At 40.8% G+C, this 21,103-nt stretch overlaps 1 protein-coding gene across 4 annotated transcripts in view; it reads right to left on the bottom strand.

Annotated features, from left to right (window-relative positions):
- The window catches only part of PLCG2 (phospholipase C gamma 2), a 62,702-nt gene that overhangs the window by 8,881 nt on the left and 32,718 nt on the right, over positions 1-21,103 (bottom strand). For all 4 annotated transcript variants that reach the window (XR_014514280.1, XR_014514281.1, XM_083452611.1 and 1 more), the window contains exons 7-26: positions 20,128-20,211; positions 19,778-19,821; positions 18,489-18,561; positions 17,167-17,268; positions 15,742-15,860; positions 15,566-15,651; positions 14,659-14,779; positions 13,664-13,832; positions 12,285-12,389; positions 12,097-12,186; positions 11,103-11,281; positions 10,264-10,464; positions 8,784-8,903; positions 7,789-7,969; positions 6,425-6,493; positions 5,909-6,018; positions 5,624-5,720; positions 2,946-3,012; positions 1,001-1,158; positions 247-349 (exon numbers count right to left, since the gene is read on the bottom strand). Coding sequence is in view for 2 of the 4 variants with exons in the window: in XM_083452611.1 (XP_083308737.1) it covers positions 247-349; positions 1,001-1,158; positions 2,946-3,012; positions 5,624-5,720; positions 5,909-6,018; positions 6,425-6,493; positions 7,789-7,969; positions 8,784-8,903; positions 10,264-10,464; positions 11,103-11,281; positions 12,097-12,186; positions 12,285-12,389; positions 13,664-13,832; positions 14,659-14,779; positions 15,566-15,651; positions 15,742-15,860; positions 17,167-17,268; positions 18,489-18,561; positions 19,778-19,821; positions 20,128-20,211 (2,278 nt within the window). In the remaining 2 variants the exon portion in view is untranslated. The remainder of the gene's footprint in view (positions 1-246; positions 350-1,000; positions 1,159-2,945; positions 3,013-5,623; positions 5,721-5,908; positions 6,019-6,424; positions 6,494-7,788; positions 7,970-8,783; positions 8,904-10,263; positions 10,465-11,102; positions 11,282-12,096; positions 12,187-12,284; positions 12,390-13,663; positions 13,833-14,658; positions 14,780-15,565; positions 15,652-15,741; positions 15,861-17,166; positions 17,269-18,488; positions 18,562-19,777; positions 19,822-20,127; positions 20,212-21,103) is intronic.

The raw sequence follows: 21,103 nt of genomic DNA, 5'->3' as shown, positions 1-21,103 counted from the left end.
CAACCAAGCAAGCAATGAATAACTGAATCTCATACGTCACATGTTTTTGGAGACTGGTTAAGTTTTCTCCCAGTGTTCCATTCTCCACACTAAACCAAACAAACTCGCTCTTTCTCTCTCACTCCTCAGGCATCTAAACCTCCTTTGAATATTTGTTGCTATTCTCTAGACACATCCTAGTATACCATACTCTTTGATCATGTCTAGCAGATGAAGAGTTCAAATTCATACTTAAAAATACATTACCTAGGTTGTCCTTTGTTTTGCTCGTCGGTATGCAATATACCACCAAATCAGACAATTCCATGGCAATTAACTGCTTCTTCTCCCAGAACACCCTGAAATTTTCCTGAGGATTTAACACAGTTAAAACATTAGTCCAGGGGAAGTCATCTGCACTGAGATCACTCAGCTGGTGTCAAAGAAACAGAAAATTGTGAAATCTAATTTTCAACTTTAAATTTGTCTCTGCACACCCCCTTTATCCCTGCTCACTCTCTGTGCCCAAATTGCAGTGATGATGAAACAAAGGCACGGATTCAACTAACTGGCTCTGCTAGTGAAGCCCTGCACAAAGACTTCCCTACTTTCCAAGTATGAATTCTGGCTTTCAGGTTCTGTGTGGGGTTTTTTTGGTTTTTTAAAGAAAAAAACATTTTGGCAGTGCAGGGCCAAAAAAAACCTGAACTTACACCACCCAAAAAAATCTTGCTTTGATTGCATAGTCACACTTTGAGGTATTCTTTTCAAGTTAAAACTTGCATGATATTGGCACATAAAGCAAAACACAAAGGTGCGTATTATGCTTTCATGATATTGGAAATATGGCATGATATAGAATTTTAAAAATGGCGATGATCTAGGCTTCTCTCAAAGCCCCTTTGCTTGCAAGGGAATCAGAAGTTGGGTGTGGACCATGTGACTGGCCCTTCAGTCTTTGCTCAAATCAAAATCACTCTCATTAAAAACTAAGTGCTGGAAATTAGGGCTTCTGTAGTACCTCTTCCGTAGTTTTCGTTGTGATTTCCCTGACGCTTTGATACCATACAAATAGCTCTTCCACCTTTTCTGTTGCAAATTCAACAGGAGCATCTTCAAGATTCTTGGGTTCCAGGATAAAGACAAAAGACTTTCCATGTTTTCCCTGTGTCATTTTTACTATTGGGAATCCAAAACAATAAATCATATGTACATAAAAAACACACCTTAAGACATCAAATAGCACTTGAGAGGTTTGCATGAGATCCTGGTAGGATCCCATTAATCAGTGAAAACATACATTTATTACAAAACAGTAATATTAAAAGCCTCAGCATTCTTCAACTACTCTATAGTATCCTTTGATTCACATGAGAGCAGCTCAAGTATTGGGGCACCTTAACGACTGACAATTTCATTTATAACGTAAGCTTTAATGGACCAGAGTTCACTACACCAGATGCCATAATAAATTTGGCATTATCTATTTGTAGTTTATTTATCATGGCTTATTATCATCTTTTAGATTTCTATACCACTCTTCACCCGAGGATCACAGGGTTTTACAGTATAAAAACACAGAAATACACAACATAGTAACAAACGAAAATGATACCCTCCCTATCTCACAATTTAAAAGAACACAGATTGTTTCATTAGCCAAAGGCCTGGGAGAAGAGGCATGTTTTGCCTGATGCCCTAGGAGAGCATTCTACAAGTGAGGAGCTACCGCAGAAAAGATCCGTTCTCATGTTGTCACCCTCCGGACCTCTCATGGAAGTGGCACATGAAAAAGGGCCTCAGATGATGATCACCATAATCTGTTAGATTTTCAATTGCCACAAGACACCAGTAGTTGTTTTCATACCTTTTCAAATTTTATTTTAATCCTTTGGGGACCATACACTTCTTCAGTGTACAACCTCAGTTGTACAAGAATATTTTTAAGTGGCAAAAAGGCAACAATACCAGCTTCTTCTGCCTTACAGAAACACTCTACCATTTTGTGAACCTTTTGAGTGCATTTTTATTTGAGGTTGTGCCCTCCCCATTCTTTTCTGAGCATGCATTAAATCCATCCTTTTAAAAGAGGAGTACATCTGTTCCCTCTCACCTCCAAATCCGCATCCCCCCTCCAAAATTATACTTGGATAAGAAATTGCAGTATTGCCCTTTAGAAGAAGACTTGTCATTCAAAAATTAAAATACAGTTCAGATATATTGGGGGTGATAATAGGTAAAGGTAAAGGGACCCCTGACCATTAGGTCCAGTCGTGGCAGACTCTGGGTTTGCGGCGCTCATCTCGCTTTATTGGCCAAGGGAGCTGTCGTACAGCTTCCGGGTCAATTGGCCAGCATGACTAAGCATGGCGAACCAGAGCAGCACACGGAAACACCGTTTACCTTCCCACCAGAGCGGTACCTATTTATCTACTATTTATCTACTTGCATTTTGATGTGCTTTCGAACTGCTAGGTTGGCAGGAGCAGGGACCGAGCAATGGGAGCTCACCCCGCCACGGGGACTCAAACCACCGACCTTCTGATCAGCAAGTCCTAGGCTCCGTGGTCTAACCCACAGCGCCACCCGCGTCCCCGGGGGTGATAATACAGACAGACTAAAACTGAGCAATCAATGTTATTTTAAAGGATATGTATATCTCTCTAAAAAATAAGTCCAATAATATCTCAGTGGCCATGGCAAAGTTTGTTTCAGTAGTTATACGAATCAAAAATCAACATACCCATGACTAAACAAATATTGCTTCAGTCTCCCTTCCCTATGGGGTTGTCTGTATGAATCTGTATTTTAGTCTGAATCCATGTTATGGGTCGTTGGACCGCAATAAAGATTATATATATATGGGAATAAAAAATATGTAGACTTGACAAACTGTTCCCTCTCTCACACACACATACACAAGCTACTTTACATGCAAGGAGTCAGGAAGTCAGAAGGATACATACCAACGTTATACTTATTGAGATCCAAAATACCCCGGCATAATGACCCTAAAGGATTGTCCTCAATTATCTGAAATGAAAAGATTTATTATATTTGAATTTGGTTGTTTTGCCCCCTTTATCAAATGTCCTTGGAATGTAAAAAATGAATTCATTAAATTCCCAGGACCAATGCTTAAAAAATGATATTCATTCACCATGAAGGAAGAATTATTGCTTAAGCAGAGCTTCTGGATCACTAATTAAGCAGTTCTGCCGCTTAATTAAACTGCTACAGTGATGTGACCAATTCGTTTTTCAAGTTTGCCTTCGATCTATACTTTCTACTTATTCTGTAGCTGACAGAACATAGGAACTACACTCATATTCATTCCTGAAGTGTATGGGCTTTCTGTCACTGAATAATATTAGTAACCATAAAAAATTAAACTGCTTCGCGATAATAAGATCAAGGAAGTCCATTTACTACTACCAAAGCTAGTAATTATTAACATTCTAATAGTTGCCTTCCTTGAAATTCATTGGCAGAGCTGGAAAGCTTTTCAGAATATCAAGTTCTCCTTTCTGAGACCATTGCAGATTTTTCACACTCCATTGCGCTCTTAACCAGCACAGCTAAGCATCCTTTACCCAGTTTGATAATCTTATCTTCTGGGCACTGGCATAACTAACACTGAACACCAATATTTATTTATTTAAGTTACTTATAAAAGTATATATCACAGGAAGCAAAATACCTCTCAAAAGGCTCTGTGCATTCACACACAGCTCACACACAGCTTATGCTTCTTTATTAAAGTCAGGATTTTTGGCTAAGCATTGCACATGAACTTTAGATCTGCATTGCCACGTCAGGAGCTGTAGCAACACTACTCCTCCCAACACTGCTGGGGTAAAGGAAGAAACATGGGCTCCTCTCAAGTTAACCTGGCAGCACCAGAAGGTGAAAGTTAAGTCCAGCCTCATTTACCACAGCAAAAGCATGAGTTTCCCTAAGATCTTTCCAGGCCAGTTTCTGCATAAAATTTATCGCCTATTCAGGCATGCAACCACACCTGTTTAGGCAGAGCTGAATTTCTGATTTTATTGTTTTAAGTGCTGCGTGAAGTGTTTAAGAGTTTCTAATTCTCATGTTTTATAATAGATCATTTTATTGTATGGTTTAATTGAGGCTGCTTTGATGCCCCAATGGAATTGTTACTGTGTGCTTTAATTATGTATTGATTTTATAGATTTAAAGTGCTTGGAAGCCATACTGAGTGCTGGAGGGAAGGCTGCTCCCGGTTGCAAGGTCCATTTCCACCTGGCCTAGGGGGCAGTGCCCAGGCTCACCCTGAACAGATACCATAGGCTCCTGGGAGGCACTGGGACATTGCTGGAACCAGCGGCAGAGCATATGCCCACGCTGCCCAGGGCAGATGTGCTCCTGAGGGGGGCGTGGCGCAGAGGGTGCCCTCCCATCCGCAGGATAGCCACTCAGGTGCCCAGAGCAGTGTGTGTGCCCTGCAGCCAGGGGCAGAATGAGCCGCACATGGGGTCGGAGCAAACTGCCCCAGGCGGGCATTCGGTGTGCCGCCCGCCAGTGACTGCCAAGCCTCTCCCAAGCTGTCAAAACGAAGAGGGAAGGGGGGAATGCCGCCAGCAAAGCAGCGCAGCTCCCCCCTTACCCTGATGGCTCGGGGTAGGCTTGGGAGTCGCAGGAGGGCAGAATGCCGAATGTCACCCCCCTAAGTGAGGGCATCTGGGGCGGTCTGCCCCCCTTCCTAAGCAGCGCCAGATTTAGGTTTGATGAGGCCCTAAACTACTGAAGGTAATGGGGCCCTTTATATGATATGCTTTAGAGCTTATTTGTTTTTATCTTATATTTTGGAAATGTACATCCAGTTTTTTTCTTTAAATTTTTTTGGGGGCCCCCAAAAGAGTGGTGCCCTAAGCTATAGCTTGTTTAGCTTATATGTAAATCAGGCACTGTTCCTATGCCCCTGGCTGGAACAACTCTGGCTGGACAACTGGCTAAAATGTTTTAAATGGTTCAACTTTTGATTCCTCTGTTTTGTTTTGGTCAAGTTGGTGTTGGTTAAATGTTTAGTTGGGGTTGGCAGCTATTTTAATTTGGGTATAACTGTAAACTGTTTATTATTGTTGTTATTGGTTTCTATTGATTTATTGGTTGGTTGGTTTGTTGCTTGAATAGGATTATTTTGTTTTTTAATGTTTGATGTTTTGGTGTGTTTTTATATATGTTGTAAGCTGCCCAGAGAGGCTGGGAAAACCCAGCTAGATGGGTGGGATATAAATTAAAAAATGATTAGTATTATAATTATTATTACTGGCATGTGAGTCGTAAGAAAATAAATATTCCACATGACTGTCACCACTTTAGAAATAGGGAGAAATTGGCACATGCCAAGAATCTCAAAGCTGACAATACACATTCTTCATACAGAGAAGTGTTAAAGAGCTACTAAGCCCAACTTTCTGTTCCTGTGCACATCACAGTGCTGTATACAATCCCACCGTCTGTCCACAATGTTGCATCTCTGTACGCATGTGGGACAGCATCCAGAAAGGCAACCTTACACACAGAAGGGTCTGAATGCATTACCACCTTTTTTGGAATAACTGAATGGATGTTGTGAATAGCATAAACTCTAGAATATAGATAACAAGTATCTTCCTACCTGATTCTCAAGATCTTCCGTGTTATCAGAGGACATGTCTTCAACGTAATTGGCCGGGAAGTAGTGCTGAACTTTGTACCCATAATCGCCTTTCCACCTGAGAGAGAGAGAGAAACATGTACTAATCAAATTTGAGACACCATATCCAAATGAGGTATTATAGAGAGGTTCACATTTTTAAAAAAATGCTCAAAGCCACGTAATGAAATCTATGGTTGAGACACAGCTCGGTCTACAGAAAACATCACCAACTCATAGCAAAAAATATAAAAGCTGTCTTCTTACCAGCCACCAACTTCTTTTGAGACATTATGAATTAAAGCCCCTCGGCAAAAAGTCAGTTCATCGTCTCTTTTCGCTTGGTAGTCGTACAAAGCTTTAACAGTTCTCTGTGGCTTCAAGAGAAACAAATGGAAATGAGCTTTAGGTCAAAGTGAATTTGGGGGAACAACCACAAACACTGGAATACAATCCAGAAACAATGGTTAGGTCAGCCTTTGCCCTCCAGACATTTTGCTGGCAGGTGCTGATGGGAGCTGTAGCCTATAGGTTTGGCAAAGGCTAAGTTAGACTATAGTTAGTCAGTCAGTCAGTCAGTCAGTCAGTCTCTCTCTCTCTCTCTCTCTCTCTCTCACACACACACACACACACATACACACACACACATTTTCCCACCCTCCAAGTACACCTTTACCTACAATCAGTACTTTCAATTCTCTAAACAGGAAATTAAGATAAAGGATCTGTCAGCTATTCTTTTCTTTCAGATCAAGAATAAGTTTGAGCAAAACTTTAACATACCACAGAAGGTGTTATTTCACCAGGTTCCACATATGCCTTCACTTCATATAATGAGCTAGGATCTTTCTCCTAAGATTGAAAAAGGAAAGAAAGTAAATTGCACAGCTAGAAAAAAGTAACTCAAAGCTTTTTAGTTAATGTGCTAACATAAGAAATTACACTGTCCAAATATACTTGTAGCAACTGAGCAGAGTTTTGTGATTTCCCCACGCTATCATAGCTTCGGGGATTTCAAAAAAAGTGTCAGTGGGATTTTGGCAAAGGTTTCTGCCTGGTTTTTCATATTAAAACTAGAAATTGATGCTTTCATGGTGATTTACAACATGTTTATTGTGTTTTTAATATTTTGTTGGGAGCTGCCCAGAGTGGCTGGGGCAACCCAGTCAGATGGGCAGCATATAAATATTATTATTTTTTTATTAGCAATTTTTTTTAAGACCTAGGGAGGGAAAATTACTATTATTTTATCATTGAACTCATTGGTAAAAAGAATTTAAATTATGTGCCTCTGCTTTCTGCACAGAAAAGAATAAATTTTCTCACACATGGATTCCCCTGTGTGGGATAAGGACTTAGGACAAAAATGCTGGCTGAGGCAACTGAAGTTATAGTCCAAAATCTGGAGGGCAGATTGATTTAATATATTCATCTTCCATTCCAAAACAAAAACTGTAGCCTGTAGGTAGACATTTGGAATCATTGACTTGCAATTGGCCAGACACACTGGTCAAAAGAGAGAACTACTAGCCAACTAGGCCTTCTTGCATGTTACTAGAGTAGGCAGGACTAAAAGATACAACAAAATATTTAGGGCATACGCCAGCATAAAATGTTATGATCTCTTAATCAGAATGTGAAGCTGGTTTCAAATCCCAGGTAAGCGAAATCCCTGGTTTTCTATTTATTAATTTTAAGGGATTCCTACTTCACCACCTTGGATCCCATTAGTACAGGTAAAGGGACCCCTGACCATTAGGTCCAGTCGTAGCCGACTCTGGGGTTGCGGCGCTCATCTCGCTTTATTGGCCGAGGGAGCCGGCGTACAGCTTCCGGGTCATGGTTCCCATTATCCATAGCTAAAAAGCAATGATCTTCCCAGAGCATTCAATATTGGTCTGGAGAACATTCTGAAGGTACCTGAAGCCCAATTGGTTCTGCTTTATATGCTGCCTGGGATGGGCAAGGGACCGAGGTACCATGGATAATACTGAAAATCCCAAAATGTTCAGCAGGCTAAAGCTGCCTTTAGGATGACCTCTTGTGGGTGGAGGAAGAAATATACTCGTACCGCAATAAATCCCTGAAAGCCACCCAGCATTCTATGCAAAGCCCTGGCACTTTGGTTAAAAAGGTAAAATGCTTGCCGTGCTGTAGCGCTCCAGCAGCTCCTCCGTCACAGGATAGCGCAATTTCATTTTCCTATACAACGGGTGCTTCTCATAGTAGTTCACCAGTTCCACTAAACTCTCAAAATAAGCAGATGTTCCCATGACAAAGAGGCGGCCTTCTCGTTTGATTCGGCAGTGCTTCACTTTCCCCTCAGCTCTGTGGGATTAAACAGTGGAGAGCAAGCTTTAGAAAAAGACAAAACAACAACAGCCATATCATATTATCAGTCCTTAAGCTTTGAAGTGGCATTTTCATTTTCCTCCTGTTTAGGTAAGTTCTTGCAGGAGTGATTTGGCTATCTAGAGACAGATTGGGGGGGGGGCGGGGGGAGATCCTTGAATTTCCTGGTTCAGAAAGGCACATCTCAGGGGCTTGCAGTACTTGCCTTGTACATAAGGTGAGCATTACAAGCTCCAAAATTCTTGCATTTAATCCACTCCTTCCCCATTCCCACCTAGTCAGCCCCTACACCACCCACCCCCACACATCTTCCAACTCCCTACTTTGCCAGTATGGCCATAGGGTCTTAATTTGTGCCGCTGGGGCAGCCACCATGCAGAGTAAGCAGCTCTTAGCTCTTTCCTGCACTGTAGTACTAGCACAGATAGTGAACAGAGTGGAGAACCGCCACCCATTAGTCCAGCTGGACCAGGTAACCTGGCCTTATCTCTGTTGCTTCAGGCTTGATTCCTCTCTCCAAGTTTCTTATCTGATGGAGTTTCTGCCCCAGAGTTTCCTGTGTCTTGCATCTCTTTGCTTTCCTCGGGCCTCTGCTTTACGGAATGTAGCCATCTACCTGCTTTGTCCACTTAGTTGCTTCTGGCCCCTCCGATACCCATTCACTGTTACACACCTTAACTTGTGTCAGACCTGGACTACATACTTCCCTCTGGGCCCTTGCAACAAATAGCTTTGAGGTCCAATCTGCAGATCATACATGTCAGTGCAGGTCATAATTACGAAGTCTCACCTGAAAGTCATGGCATAGGAATTGGGTTCGTCCCTCTTCCTTATCAAAAAGGCTCCGTCTCTAGGAATTCGCATCAGCATATCCTCTGCTTCTCCTCTGCTCAGGTTACTGTAGTACCAACTGCAAAAACAGGAAGAGAGGTGCTTTCAGAGCTTGACATATTCCCATTAACTCAATGATAAAATTGGGTCATTAGGATAAAAGCCATTAAATCAGTGATAAAATTGTGATTTCAGGCATCAGATGCTCAGTGATGTATAGACTTTGTCCCTGTTATAAAAGAAATAAATAGCAAGTTACTGCTAAATGCTGACAGCATTTGTTTCTGTCACTTTCACACTGCATAAGAAGCCCAAATGAGACAATTTGGAGTCTGGAAAAGAACATGCATGTGGATGCAGGAAGCAGAAGGTCATCCTAACAACTAATAGAGCAATAATAACACACAGTGTGTTTTTATTGACGGACAACAGCAGTGTATTTCTTTTGGGGGCAGGGGGAACGATCTTACCATCGCTATCAATCTTGTACCCCAATTTTATAAGTAAAAATAGATATAAGACAACATATTGTGGTAGTTCCTCCTTGGTTTGCACCTGAATGGAGCAGGGATGGGGAACTGCATCCATTCGACAGGTCCGTGAGCCAACTTCAACAGGTGGGCAGAGCCACCCACTCGTAATTTACTCGACATCATTATGATGCCAGGAAACAACTTCAAAGGGGCTCCCTATAACTGCCCATTACCAGGAATGGTTTGGATTTAAAGCGCACCTTTAGAGCCCAGAGGGGCTTGGGCGGGGTGAGTTTAATTCTCCTCCCAACTGCCATTGATTACTACATTGCAGGTGCTAATTCAAAGTGCATTTCAGTTGGGTTCTGTGAGGAAGAAAGCTCTTGGCAGGCATGAGTATCCACATATCTGACAGGCTGGCCTAGTTACTCCAGAATAAACCAACACATACCAACACTTGCAAGAGGAAATCAATGTTTAACACTGGAACACAGACTGTAATGAGCTGTACCAATGTAATAAAAGCAAACACAAAATGAGCAGGATATCCTGCCATACAAATGGTCTAGATGTGCTCCTTGAATGGCAGTTTCCAACCACCATTCCAGCTCATAGCGAAACAATAAGAATTATAAAAAAAAACTTGGGTGTCATTTAAAAGCAGAAAGAGAAGAGAAGGGACTCAGCAAGAGCATCCCACATAACTAAAATCTCCTCAGTCTGCCTTGGCCTGCTGTCTGGAAGCTCTTGGCTTTCCAGCAGACTTAATAGTCTCCCTTTCCAGATTGTTCAAGTCAAAGCACATATTCAATGCAAAACTGCTAAACCGTTGTTGCTTAAACCAGTTTTTTGCTTTTGTTTTAAATCAAATTCCCCATAATCCACAGTAACTGTGACAAGCAGTAAGCTTCAGCATTAAAAACAGCATTTCACTCCCCCCTACAATTTTGTTTTGGCCATACGTACTTCTTAGATTCATGAGGGTTGGGGTTAGGCACAGCATCAGTCAAACGTAGTTCAAATTCAGCACACCGCAAGTGTGCTTCTCTGTAATGCTGAACTAGATCACAGACACTATCAAAGGTGAGGTTGTCTGTCAGGAAATATTTTACGGTATCGCCATCAATTGAGGAACGGATATGACAGTGCTGGACTCTACCTGATCTCCTGTGAAACATGGACAAGAATGAACCAGTTAGTTTTCTAAAGCCAACACATCCATACACTTGCCTCTAGTTTCTTGCTATTTATTCAGCTTGTGAACCAAGAGGAGTGGGAAGGAAGATTGAGGGAAAATAGGGACTGATCAAATATTCAGACTAAGAATTTATGGCATGTAAATCATAGCGTGCCAGAAACTGACATTATGGTGCACAGATATTGGCACTGGAAACAGGAAATGTTAGTCAAAGCACGAAGTCCATTTGCTCAGTTTGTTTGCCTGTAGAGTTCAGCAAATCAATTAGCTCATGTGAAAATGTAACATTCCATAAATGTAACAGATGTGTAAACCAGGATTCATCATTAGGTTTGAAGGAGAAAAATGAGGGGGGCTTGGAGGCATAGTCCTACTGCCCATCAACTGGTGGGACAGGAGCACATCTTCAGATGCCCCCCCCCCCCCGTTGCACCTTAAAACCTCAGATGTTTGAAGGGATAATTATGAAAGCCTTCCCCTCTCCTTTGCTTGAGTGAGTGTCCTCCTATAAGTATATCTCAAAATGCTATTCCTGGAGAAAAAACAGGAAAAAGGCAAACGGCTAAAGCATTAGGAAGAAGTCAAAAGGAAAGAAATTATCTGTTACCAGAATGACAGTGTGTAGTCATTAGGGAAAGCTTCACTCTCCCTCACTAAGAACGTTCCATCCTTGCCACCCATTTCAGCACAATATTCCTGGAGCAGCTTCTCAGCAGTATTTCTCCCCTCTTTCATTTTTCCATGGAACCATTTCTCACCATAGTGCAGTTCAGCACGCTTCACTTCCTACAGTATAAAAGGGGGTAATTTGTTAAGATTCAATTTGCCATTCCTCTATAAAGCTAACACTGAGCTCGACTCCTGTAGGGTTCATCAGAAAGCATAAAGTTTTATCTGAAGAAGCAGTGCTCCAAATTGGGAAGGGCGGGGGGTGCGCTTGGAAAAGCACTTGCCAAGAGAAAGGAAGGGGTGCCATTTGGCTGCACATGTTGTTGATGATCACCTCTTTTAATGTAGGAGGTGCAGCAGTCCCTTTAAAGGAGACAATCTACACCATGGGATAATATAAAGAATTTGATTCTCACTCTCTTGTAAAGTGTGGACTCATAAGGTTTTTTTTTAATGCATCCAGTAAAGTGAAGTGGCTAAGAAGCTGGAGAATGAAGCATGTGTCTGGTTCACCATTGCCATAAGCTTCCTAGGCAGCCCAAGTGTCTGTTTAAAACAAAAACTAATTTAGCAAGCATGCTGACCTCTATACTTAAATCTCTTAACCCTGATCAAGCAGTAAGATTCAAAGGCTACTTTTATACTTCAAAGAAGAAAAAAGAACCATGGGGAAAAATTATCTCTTAGGTTTATTTTGTAAGTGACACAACAGGTCATGTAGTTTATTACTGAGCTTCACCCAGAGATTGCGAGGTTCCTGGAATTTTGCTACTCCATCCTGTATGCCACATATGAGTGATGTCATATTCCTACGTTATGCTCTCTAAAACCTGGGCACAGCAATAAAATGCAGTTCTCAAATTATGAATACTTATGACTCTACTATGCCTTTAACATCACAGAAAACAGAAATAAGTGTATGGTTTTAATACCTTTGATGGTTCTTCTTCAGTATTCTGCTCTATATCATCACTGAATGAGAGCTTTTCATTTGCTACAGCACAATAATGGCGAGTCCATTTCTAGAACGCAAAATAACTGTTATAAGAATACTGTACAATTTCAGTCACCTGTGAAATTCTGTGCCATAAAATAGAAACAAAACAAAAAAATTGTTTACCTGGTCTATGGTGTCCCACATGTAGAGCTCTCCTTGTTGCTTTTTTTCCTCTTTCTTGTCTTCCGTGTTCACATCTACGTCACCTTTTGGCCCCAATTTTTTATGCTAATAAAAAATGAACAGAGCAGCTATGAAAAAGGAAGACATTGGGGGATTTCTCTGGCATCTCTTAGCTGGGCTTTCTTTCTGCTTTGACAACCTAAGAGCACATCCTGCGTGAGGGGGCTACAAATATCTGATGTAAACTTCCGTACCAACTTGGATGCACTGCTGTTTTCTCTCTTTGTTTATCACTGCAAATCATCAGCCTGTGGTCAGAGATCACTCTGCATACACAGAACAGACCTGTAAAGTTTAGTAAATGAACCAGTCTTAAAACTGATTCATAACTTCTGAATATTTTTTTTTAAGCCGCCAACTACTCAGGCAGCAACTTGGAGGTGGGAGGGGTTAATGAAATGTATACAATTTCCCTCCTTGCACACAAATTCATCAAGACCTCTGCCTAAAAGCAGATATGCAGTTTCTCCAGGTTACTTTGTTTGCCACGATGGGGAATGCTGTAGGCTGAGTGCGCAAATCATGCTTCGTTTATAAAACACCTCCATTTATTAAAGGAAAGCAGCTCAAGCCTAAAGCGTGCAAATTCAAAAAGCTGAACTTCCTCCGTGGCTTTCATTGAAACACATTGCATTTCCAGGATTTGTTAAGGAGCAATGCATTCCTGTCAACATGTACACTGGCTGTTTTGGTTGGAAACATTTCTCACAGATGTATTGTTTCATATTATTAGATGTACAAAATGAGAGGAGTCCCCCACCCTCTTAACAAATGCTTGCTCTCGTCCTGGAAAAAAAGCTGCCTTCTGACTTTGTGATGTTTCCCTTTGTCCAGTGCCTCTCATGTGCCAGGCAAACAGCACTTCAAATGAATATTTATACACTTAAAAGTAGTTGCAGCTGTTTCAATACAGATGTGCAGGATGCTTCAATCTTAGTTAGCTGCTACCAGTCCACAAAGCTGGTGGAGAACCAGAATAGACAGTGCATCCTAATCAGCTAGTCCAGGCTTCCTCAACCTCGGCCCTCCAGATGTTTTGAGACTACAATTTCCACCATCCATGACCACTGGTCCTGCTAGCTAGGGATCATAGGAGTTGTAGGCCAAAAACATCTGGAGGGCCGAGGTTGAGGAAGCCTGAGCTAGCCTCTCATACTAGGGTTGGAAAATACAAGGCTTTCTCCAGAAAACTTTATGTATTTTTGATTGTGTGTTTCAGTGCCAGGTGCAAAGTGCAGGAAGCTGCTATCTTCTGTCGGAGGAGAGGAGGGAGACACCAGCACCCCCCTAACACATTTTCTTCAGTAGATGCAACTTGCCTTAATGATGAACCTCTCTTTCAGCTGAGTTGGTGATGGCAGCTGATCAGCACTAGCTTCGATGGGCTTTGTTAAAAGCTGATCCCCAAGTACTTCCTTAAACACTTTGGCAATGTAACGCTGCTGCTCCACATTGCAATGCTCCTCAATCGACAAAATCACTGGGTACCTTGGGCAAAAGAAACAAAGGCAAGGGGAAGAAGTCAATTTCAGGTTAGAGCTCTATCTAATCAGACCATGAGCCCATCTAACCTAGCATCCTTCCTCCCATAGTGGCCAGCCACATGCCTCTGGGAAATTCATAAACAGGGCACAGAGGCACTGAAGCTTCTGAATACCCAGCAACTGCTGATCAGTAGCAAGCCAATTCTGGACACTGAGTTTCCATATAGCAATCTCAGAAGCCACTGATACTGTCTTATCCCCTTTTAAAGCCATCTAAGCTGGCTGCTCTTATATTATTTATATATTACTGCTACTATTACTACTATTTAAATCTGTTTTTCTTTCCTTCCCTTAGTCATTGTTTTACCAAGCTGAAAAACCACAAGCACAAGCAAGTCTTTCCTTCTAAGGGGAGGTCTAGGTATGTGTACTTATGAGGATGTGGAAGTAAAGACTTTCAAATGACCTACCCAGCTCCTGTTTTCCCTAATCAAGCTAATATACATGCATCTCAGTACGACCCAGGCTGAGCAAAGCCAACACACTGTCAATTCATCACTCTCCTTTCAACCCATCTAGCGCCTGTCCCCAATACTGGACCAATACATTAAAAGGTTCTAGTAATATAACACAGCTGTACCAGGGGCTTGGACCCAGATGTCCCCTTGGTTCCCTTCCAGCTCTACAATTCTATGATTCTATTCATATTAAAATGACCTCAAACAGCCATATCATAATGGCGGATTTTAAAGAAATATCACCTAGACTGACATAATTTAATCTTTTATTCTTAGAAAATATTTTTGTTTACAAAAGTAATGGAAACCTACTCGGATGTGACAAATGCATGTTCCTTGATGGCTTGCACAACGTCATCAAATTTTATCTTTGTTGTCCTTGTCCATCCATGATAAATGATAGGCTTCCCATCAGGACCATCCCAGCAATCCACTAGTGTAGGCAATGAAGGAAACATAAAAAGTGCAATGTTCAACTGACAACTTTCTGTTTCCAGAGCTTTGGAGTGCTTGATCCCATAGACAAGAGAAAAAGGTAGCCATGCTTAAGGTAAGGTTACCAGACGTCCCCATTTCCCAGGGACAGTTCCCGGATTTACAAATCAGTCCCCATACAAAATCCGCTGAAGTTGAAAAAAATCTGGTAACCTTAGCTTAAGGGCCACAAAGTTTACAGACAACTCAGCAATTCAGACAGCAAGGAAGAAGAATGCACCTAAGAGGGAAATGATGTCTGCTTATCTATTGCTCCTGCTATGAACTAGAGAAACATTTTGCAAGAGAAAGTGCCTGTGCAACTCTGATTTGAAAAGGGGGAAAACTGCTTGTTTGTCTTTACTGAAAGAACAAAAGGCAGATGCAGAGACTGGAAGCTCCAGAACAACTTCTGTAGCTGCCTTTGTGCTTCCTTGGCATTTTCTTTATTTGATCCCCAACTTTTATGTGGTTTCTTAATGGCCAACATGAGGATCACTGCATCAGTTTCTCTGGTACCTTAAACTAAAAAAGTGACACAATGGCTGATATGAACACTGAAGCCCCTGATTACTTTAACTAAGGTGACAAGAAAAAAGGAGGAGATGCCAAACTAAAATGTAGAGGTACAAAGATAGAATGTAATGGGCTTCCTCTTATAATTGTCCCTTTCTCCTAATAACAGGTACAGTTCAAATTCCTACAACTGGAATTCTGGGGGAAGTATGGAAAACAGGTTACTCACATTCAATACATCGGCACCCCATTCGGAGACATCTTATGTAAGCTTCTGGAGAAGATTCACTACGAAGCTGGTCTCCCGTGAGATACCTAGGTCATAAAGGGTTGTGTTAAAAGAAACTGCACATTTGCCATTTTATGAAGGATGATGAATAGATATAGATATATTTAGTAACTTACGTATTATGTGAAGAAGATATCCAGTAGTGGGACAAAGGGTTATTCATGTCCTGAGGATCTATTGAGTCGTATTTGTCATCCCATATGCTGTTTTCTTTTGAAAAAAGGTAAGTAAGGAACTAAGGCAAACAAAGAGAGAGGGAAATATAAGTGAGTTTCAATTTTTCAAAAGGACAAAACCAAATGACCGATCTCACCAACTAGAATCATAGCACAATGTGAAACAGAAAATAAATCAAAACAATTAGTTTTCAACTAGTTGGTTGGGACCCTCAACCTAAGATGGATCACAGCTGTGGCATCCACACCATTTTCCTGCTTTGGTTATGAGATTTACCTTTGTTGAAGAAGAAGAGGAGAGAGAGGGTGATCAGCAGTCAAAAAGGACATGCCTCTTGTATGGATCAGTATTTGGAATTGTGTTCCTAAGAGAGACTTGCCTGGTGCCAATGGCAGGCGAAGACTTCTTATTGGCTAGGGTTTTTTTTAGATGCTTTGATGTTGTTTTATCTTACTGGTATGGGTTCAGTTGCTTTATTGTTTTAATGAAGTTATTACTTCCAATTTGTTGTTTTTGATTATTTTAATTGTTAAGAGACTCTGGAAACAGTATTAGAGTTAAAGATACAAATTAAACTATTGAATTCACTGCCACAAGCTGTGATGGTAGAAACCAACTCACTGAACCACATCCATTGCCCTACTAGCTTGTGAAGGACAGGGTAGAAAATGGAAGCTTCCAAACCATTTTGTTGTTGCTGTTAAACCAGCTCCAGGATGCTTTGGATCCAGTGGAACTAAAGTGGCCTCTGGTCTGACCCTGCTACAAAACACCACATTATGGAGCTGTCCTCTAGCTGTTGGGAGAACCCCAACCAGCAGAGGCCTCCAAGCCAGCAGAACTCCTCTCCAGCAGCATAGCTGTGATAATGTCATCTCCTAATCCCGATTCCCAGGCATCAACATGGGAGGGGGTGTGTAGGATTGGGCTCTTAGGTGAATTTGAAAATAGGATTATACACACTCAAAATCTAAAAAAAAAATAAAAAAATTCTTCCAGTAGCACCTTAGAGACCAACTAAGTTTGTTATTGGTATGAGCTTTCATGTGCATGCACACTTCTTCAGATACATGCACACGAAAGCTCATACCAATAACAAACTTAAGTTGGTCTCTAAGGTGCTAGTGGAAGAATTTTTTTTATTTTGTTTCAACTACAGCAGACCAACACGGCTACCTACCTGTAACTGCAAGTCTATTAAGGGCTACTACCTCCTGGCTGCAAGACGGTGCTTGCCTGCACATGCCCTACTGATTGCCTTCCCAGAGGCATCTGGTTAATCATTTGGGGAAATAGGATACTGAAATAGACAGGGCTCCTTTTTTGCTTATGTAGAAATGTTGCAAATAAAATAAATAACTTACCTCATCAACATACAGAAAGGGTTCATCCGTTTCTCTCATAGTGTCATCTACAAATTTAGACATCCGTTCTCTTACTTTACTAAGATCCTGTGCCCAAGATTCCTAAAAATTCAAGAGTATACAAGTGTACTTTAAATACATCTCCATCGTTGACTCAAGTAATTAAATTAATGTGTGTGTTTCTTTTCAGGCCACCACCATAGAAATGAGCTGGCATTAGATAGGTTTTGTCTACAGTTGCAGGGGACTGAAAGCTCTTACAGCAGCTGATGGGAAACCTCAAACAGGGAGGGGGATCCTGTGCAGAACCAGAAGTTGCTGGACTATAAATTCCACCACTGATCATTCCCCATGGTGGCTGGGGTGGATGGGAGTTGGAGTCCAACAGTATCTGGAGAGCGACAGGTTCCCCATCCTTTACCTAAAGCAAATAAAATCAGCGTAATTCAAAAATACACATTACATGTCTGGATAGCCTTGCCGAAACAAAACAGCTTTTAGCAAGCATTTTTTTAAAAAGACAATGAGGGTGTCTACCTAATGTTAATAGGCAGAGAGCCTATTCCAGAGCATATATGCTGCCACACTGAAAGCTAAACTCCTCCCAGTTGTGGAGCAATGCTGTATGGCTTATTTAAGTGAGGTGATTGGCTGCAGTAATGTCTTCCATGTTATCCAAACACATGGCCATGTGAACCCGTTAGTTTGGGTTCCATCCTCTGGAGCAACAGAAAACAAACCTGCTCCATCATCTAGCCTTCAAATATTTGATGAAGGCTATCAGATATTAGCACCACCTTATATTTTCTACGTAATACCATGCACAACAGCAACAAATTATCTGATTCTGTAAATTCATAGCTACTTCTATGTGCAAATTTGAGGCATCATCAGGTGAGATCCAGTGAGCCCCTGACAAAAGTTTCATTCATGTGTGACCCTGATTTCTGCTCATTCCTGTCTGTGGCCTCCAAAGCCACATCTTACACCATTCTAGAAGGTCTCCCTGAATGAAGAAGACAGAAATGCCCTGTTAAGCATAGGAACACAGGAAGCTGCTTTATAATGAGTCAGACCATTGATTTACCCAGCTCTGTAAAAATGTCCATATTGACTGGCAGCAGTTCTCAGGGGTTTCAGAAAGAGTATATTCTCAGCCCTATCTGGAGATGAAAGGGATTAAACCTGGGGCCGCCTGTATGCAGAACAGATGCTCTACCGGTGCCCTGCAGCCTTTCCCTCAAACCACGCTGTATCACTATATTACACTCATGCATATTTCCTTTTTATCTTGCTGATTATGATTTTTGGAATCATCTCACCTGCTGTTCATGTAGCAAAAATCTCTGAAAGTCGTGCAAGTGCACTGCTGAAGCATCTGGGCGATCTGTGTTTCTGCAACAGAAAGGGAAAGGAAAAGAACAATTATAAAAAAGAACATCAGCAAAACAACATAACCAAAATATTATACCATGCCATAGCAAATAAGAGAATTCTATCCTTTGAGGAAACATAATTAGGAAAATGAAACTGATAAATAATCCCAGTCACTGAGGATTTGAAATTATGTTTGCTGTCTTTATTCAACAATATTAATTTAGATATACTAGTATTATAAAAACCGGTTAAAGCACTGAATACTAGCTATATCTACCTGAACCTACTGTACCTACATGATCTTAACATACAGGATGCAGAACTCAAAAAAGCAGTCTCCATGAAAACTAACAAACTGGGCTCTATAGCAACATATGCAAATATGAACTAAGAATTGTTTATCTAATTAAGAAATTGAAAAAGAGTAGTTATGTTATTCTTGAAGCACACAACAATGGCACAGAGTACTGTGGTACGCTGATTAATGAGTCTAATCTTGCTTAGATTAGGAAATCTCATTTATACACAAACTACTTCATCTACAAAATACAACTGTAGTCATTGGCTTGGTAGAGGCAGAGTATTTCTCAGTCTGTTAACTAAGAGTAAGAGATTGAAAGTAATCTGGAATTTCCCACTCCCTCCCTTCCTTTTTTTTTTTTTTTTGGTATTCATTATGGCGTGGTACTCAAACATCTGTACCAAAGTTAATGCTAATCATGGTTCCCTTTAGTGAGATATTACTAACAGCTTCTGTGTACTGTTCTTATGGGCATTTACTAATCCTTGAGAAAAACATCCTCAGGTCATTTACAAAAGACTGTCAAATGAAAACAAAATGTCAAACTTCACACAGGAGTTATTTTTCATTTGCAGACTGGTAATGAAATTATTGTTACAGTTTATGAGTGATACAGTAAACCCACCCACCCACTCATAATCGTAGCTTGCTGCTTAATATATTATGAAAAACAATCACTTCTTGGTAGTGGTGTCCTCCCTGTGGAATACCTTGCCTTCAGATGTCAAGGAGATAAAGAACTACATAACTTTTAGAAGGCATCTGAAGGCAGCCCTGAATCAGGAAGCTTTTAGTGTTGGGTGGGGTATAAATAATAAATTATTATTATTATCATTATCATTATCATTATCATTGTCATCACATCCCAACAAGCTTCATATCCAATAACTTAAAGCACAAATGTGGACAAAGCAGCATGACAAGACATCTCACCCTAGAAGAAACATAGTGGAATCCTTCTTGAACTCATCAAGAATCTGGGGAAGGAAGCAATGACAAACAAAGCATGTAAACTTGCTCATTCAAGTAAAAGTTTCTTCATTCAGGTACTTCCTAATTCTGCAAAACACATTCACCCTTCCCTATTCTCTCAAGATAGTACAGATTTTCTCCTCTTAAAGAGACAACTACGCTTCTCAATCTTCAAAACTGAAAGAAAGGAACTAACACAACATGCTTGTATGTGATGGGACAGGGAAGGCCTGCATTCTAGGAAAGTATTGTATTCAAGTTACAACACAGCATGATAACTAAGGGGAAGTAATGTGGAATAAGAGCTTTACCAATTTCTGTTGCTCAAACATTATTTTCTTGTAGAACAGATGAAATTGCTCAAAGCTAAGTTCTTCTTTAACAGCTTTTATTTCCTGTAAGGGAGAAGGGGAACAAGCAATGACACCGAGTTTAGTTTTCTCCAAAGGCTGTATCCATATAAAACACAAACCTCAAAACGTTATAAATGAATTCAACTGTTTTAATTTTGTAGATTAGGAACCAAGAGAAATGTAATTGTATGCAATGTATAACAATTTAAATAGAGAAAGCATGTCATACTGGATTCTCTGGTCTTTTCAAGCTCTTTTTCTATAAAACTTTGACCTTTCCCCCTGCCTAATAAAAAGAAAGCTGCACTCTGAAAATCATTGGCCTTGATCTTAGTAAATGTTCCACAATCTGGAAAGATAAAGGAGGAACCATTGGGTCAGGGTGCTTATCTTTAAGAGCACCATTTACACCAGGCCAGATGTCAACGGACTACAGGTTCTATCATTCCTGACTGAGACTGGCTGAGACTGATGGGAGTTGATGCTCGACAATATCTGGAGAGTCAGAGGTTTCCCATCCTTAATATATACAGTGGTACCTCAGGTTAAGAACTTAATTCATTCTGGAGGTTCGTTCTTAACCTGAAACTGTTCTTAACCTGAAGCACCACTTTAGCTGATGGGGCCTCCACTGCCGCTGTGCTATTTCTGTTCTCGTTCTTAACCCGAGGTACTATTTCTGGGTTAGCGGAGTCTGTAACCTGAAGCGTCTGTAACCTGAGGTACCACTGTACTAATAATGCTACATAGCAAACACAATTAACCCTTTAAATGTAACCTCTCCTGAAATATAATATAATGAAGGGAAAAGGTACACAGACATTTCAAATAAGTAAACAAATGGGACTGAAAACATGAAATATATAGTTCTTTTTTCCCCAAAGCCAGAGTATGCATAGAAATTCTGCTGGTGATGAAACTGGAAGCAGAGCAA

The sequence above is a fragment of the Podarcis tiliguerta genome (assembly GCF_965153285.1).
Source record: "Podarcis tiliguerta genome assembly, chromosome: 8".
Taxonomy (NCBI): domain Eukaryota; kingdom Metazoa; phylum Chordata; class Lepidosauria; order Squamata; family Lacertidae; genus Podarcis; species Podarcis tiliguerta.
The sequence above is the reverse complement of the archived record's forward strand: the minus strand, read 5'-3'. Positions and strand labels throughout refer to the sequence as shown.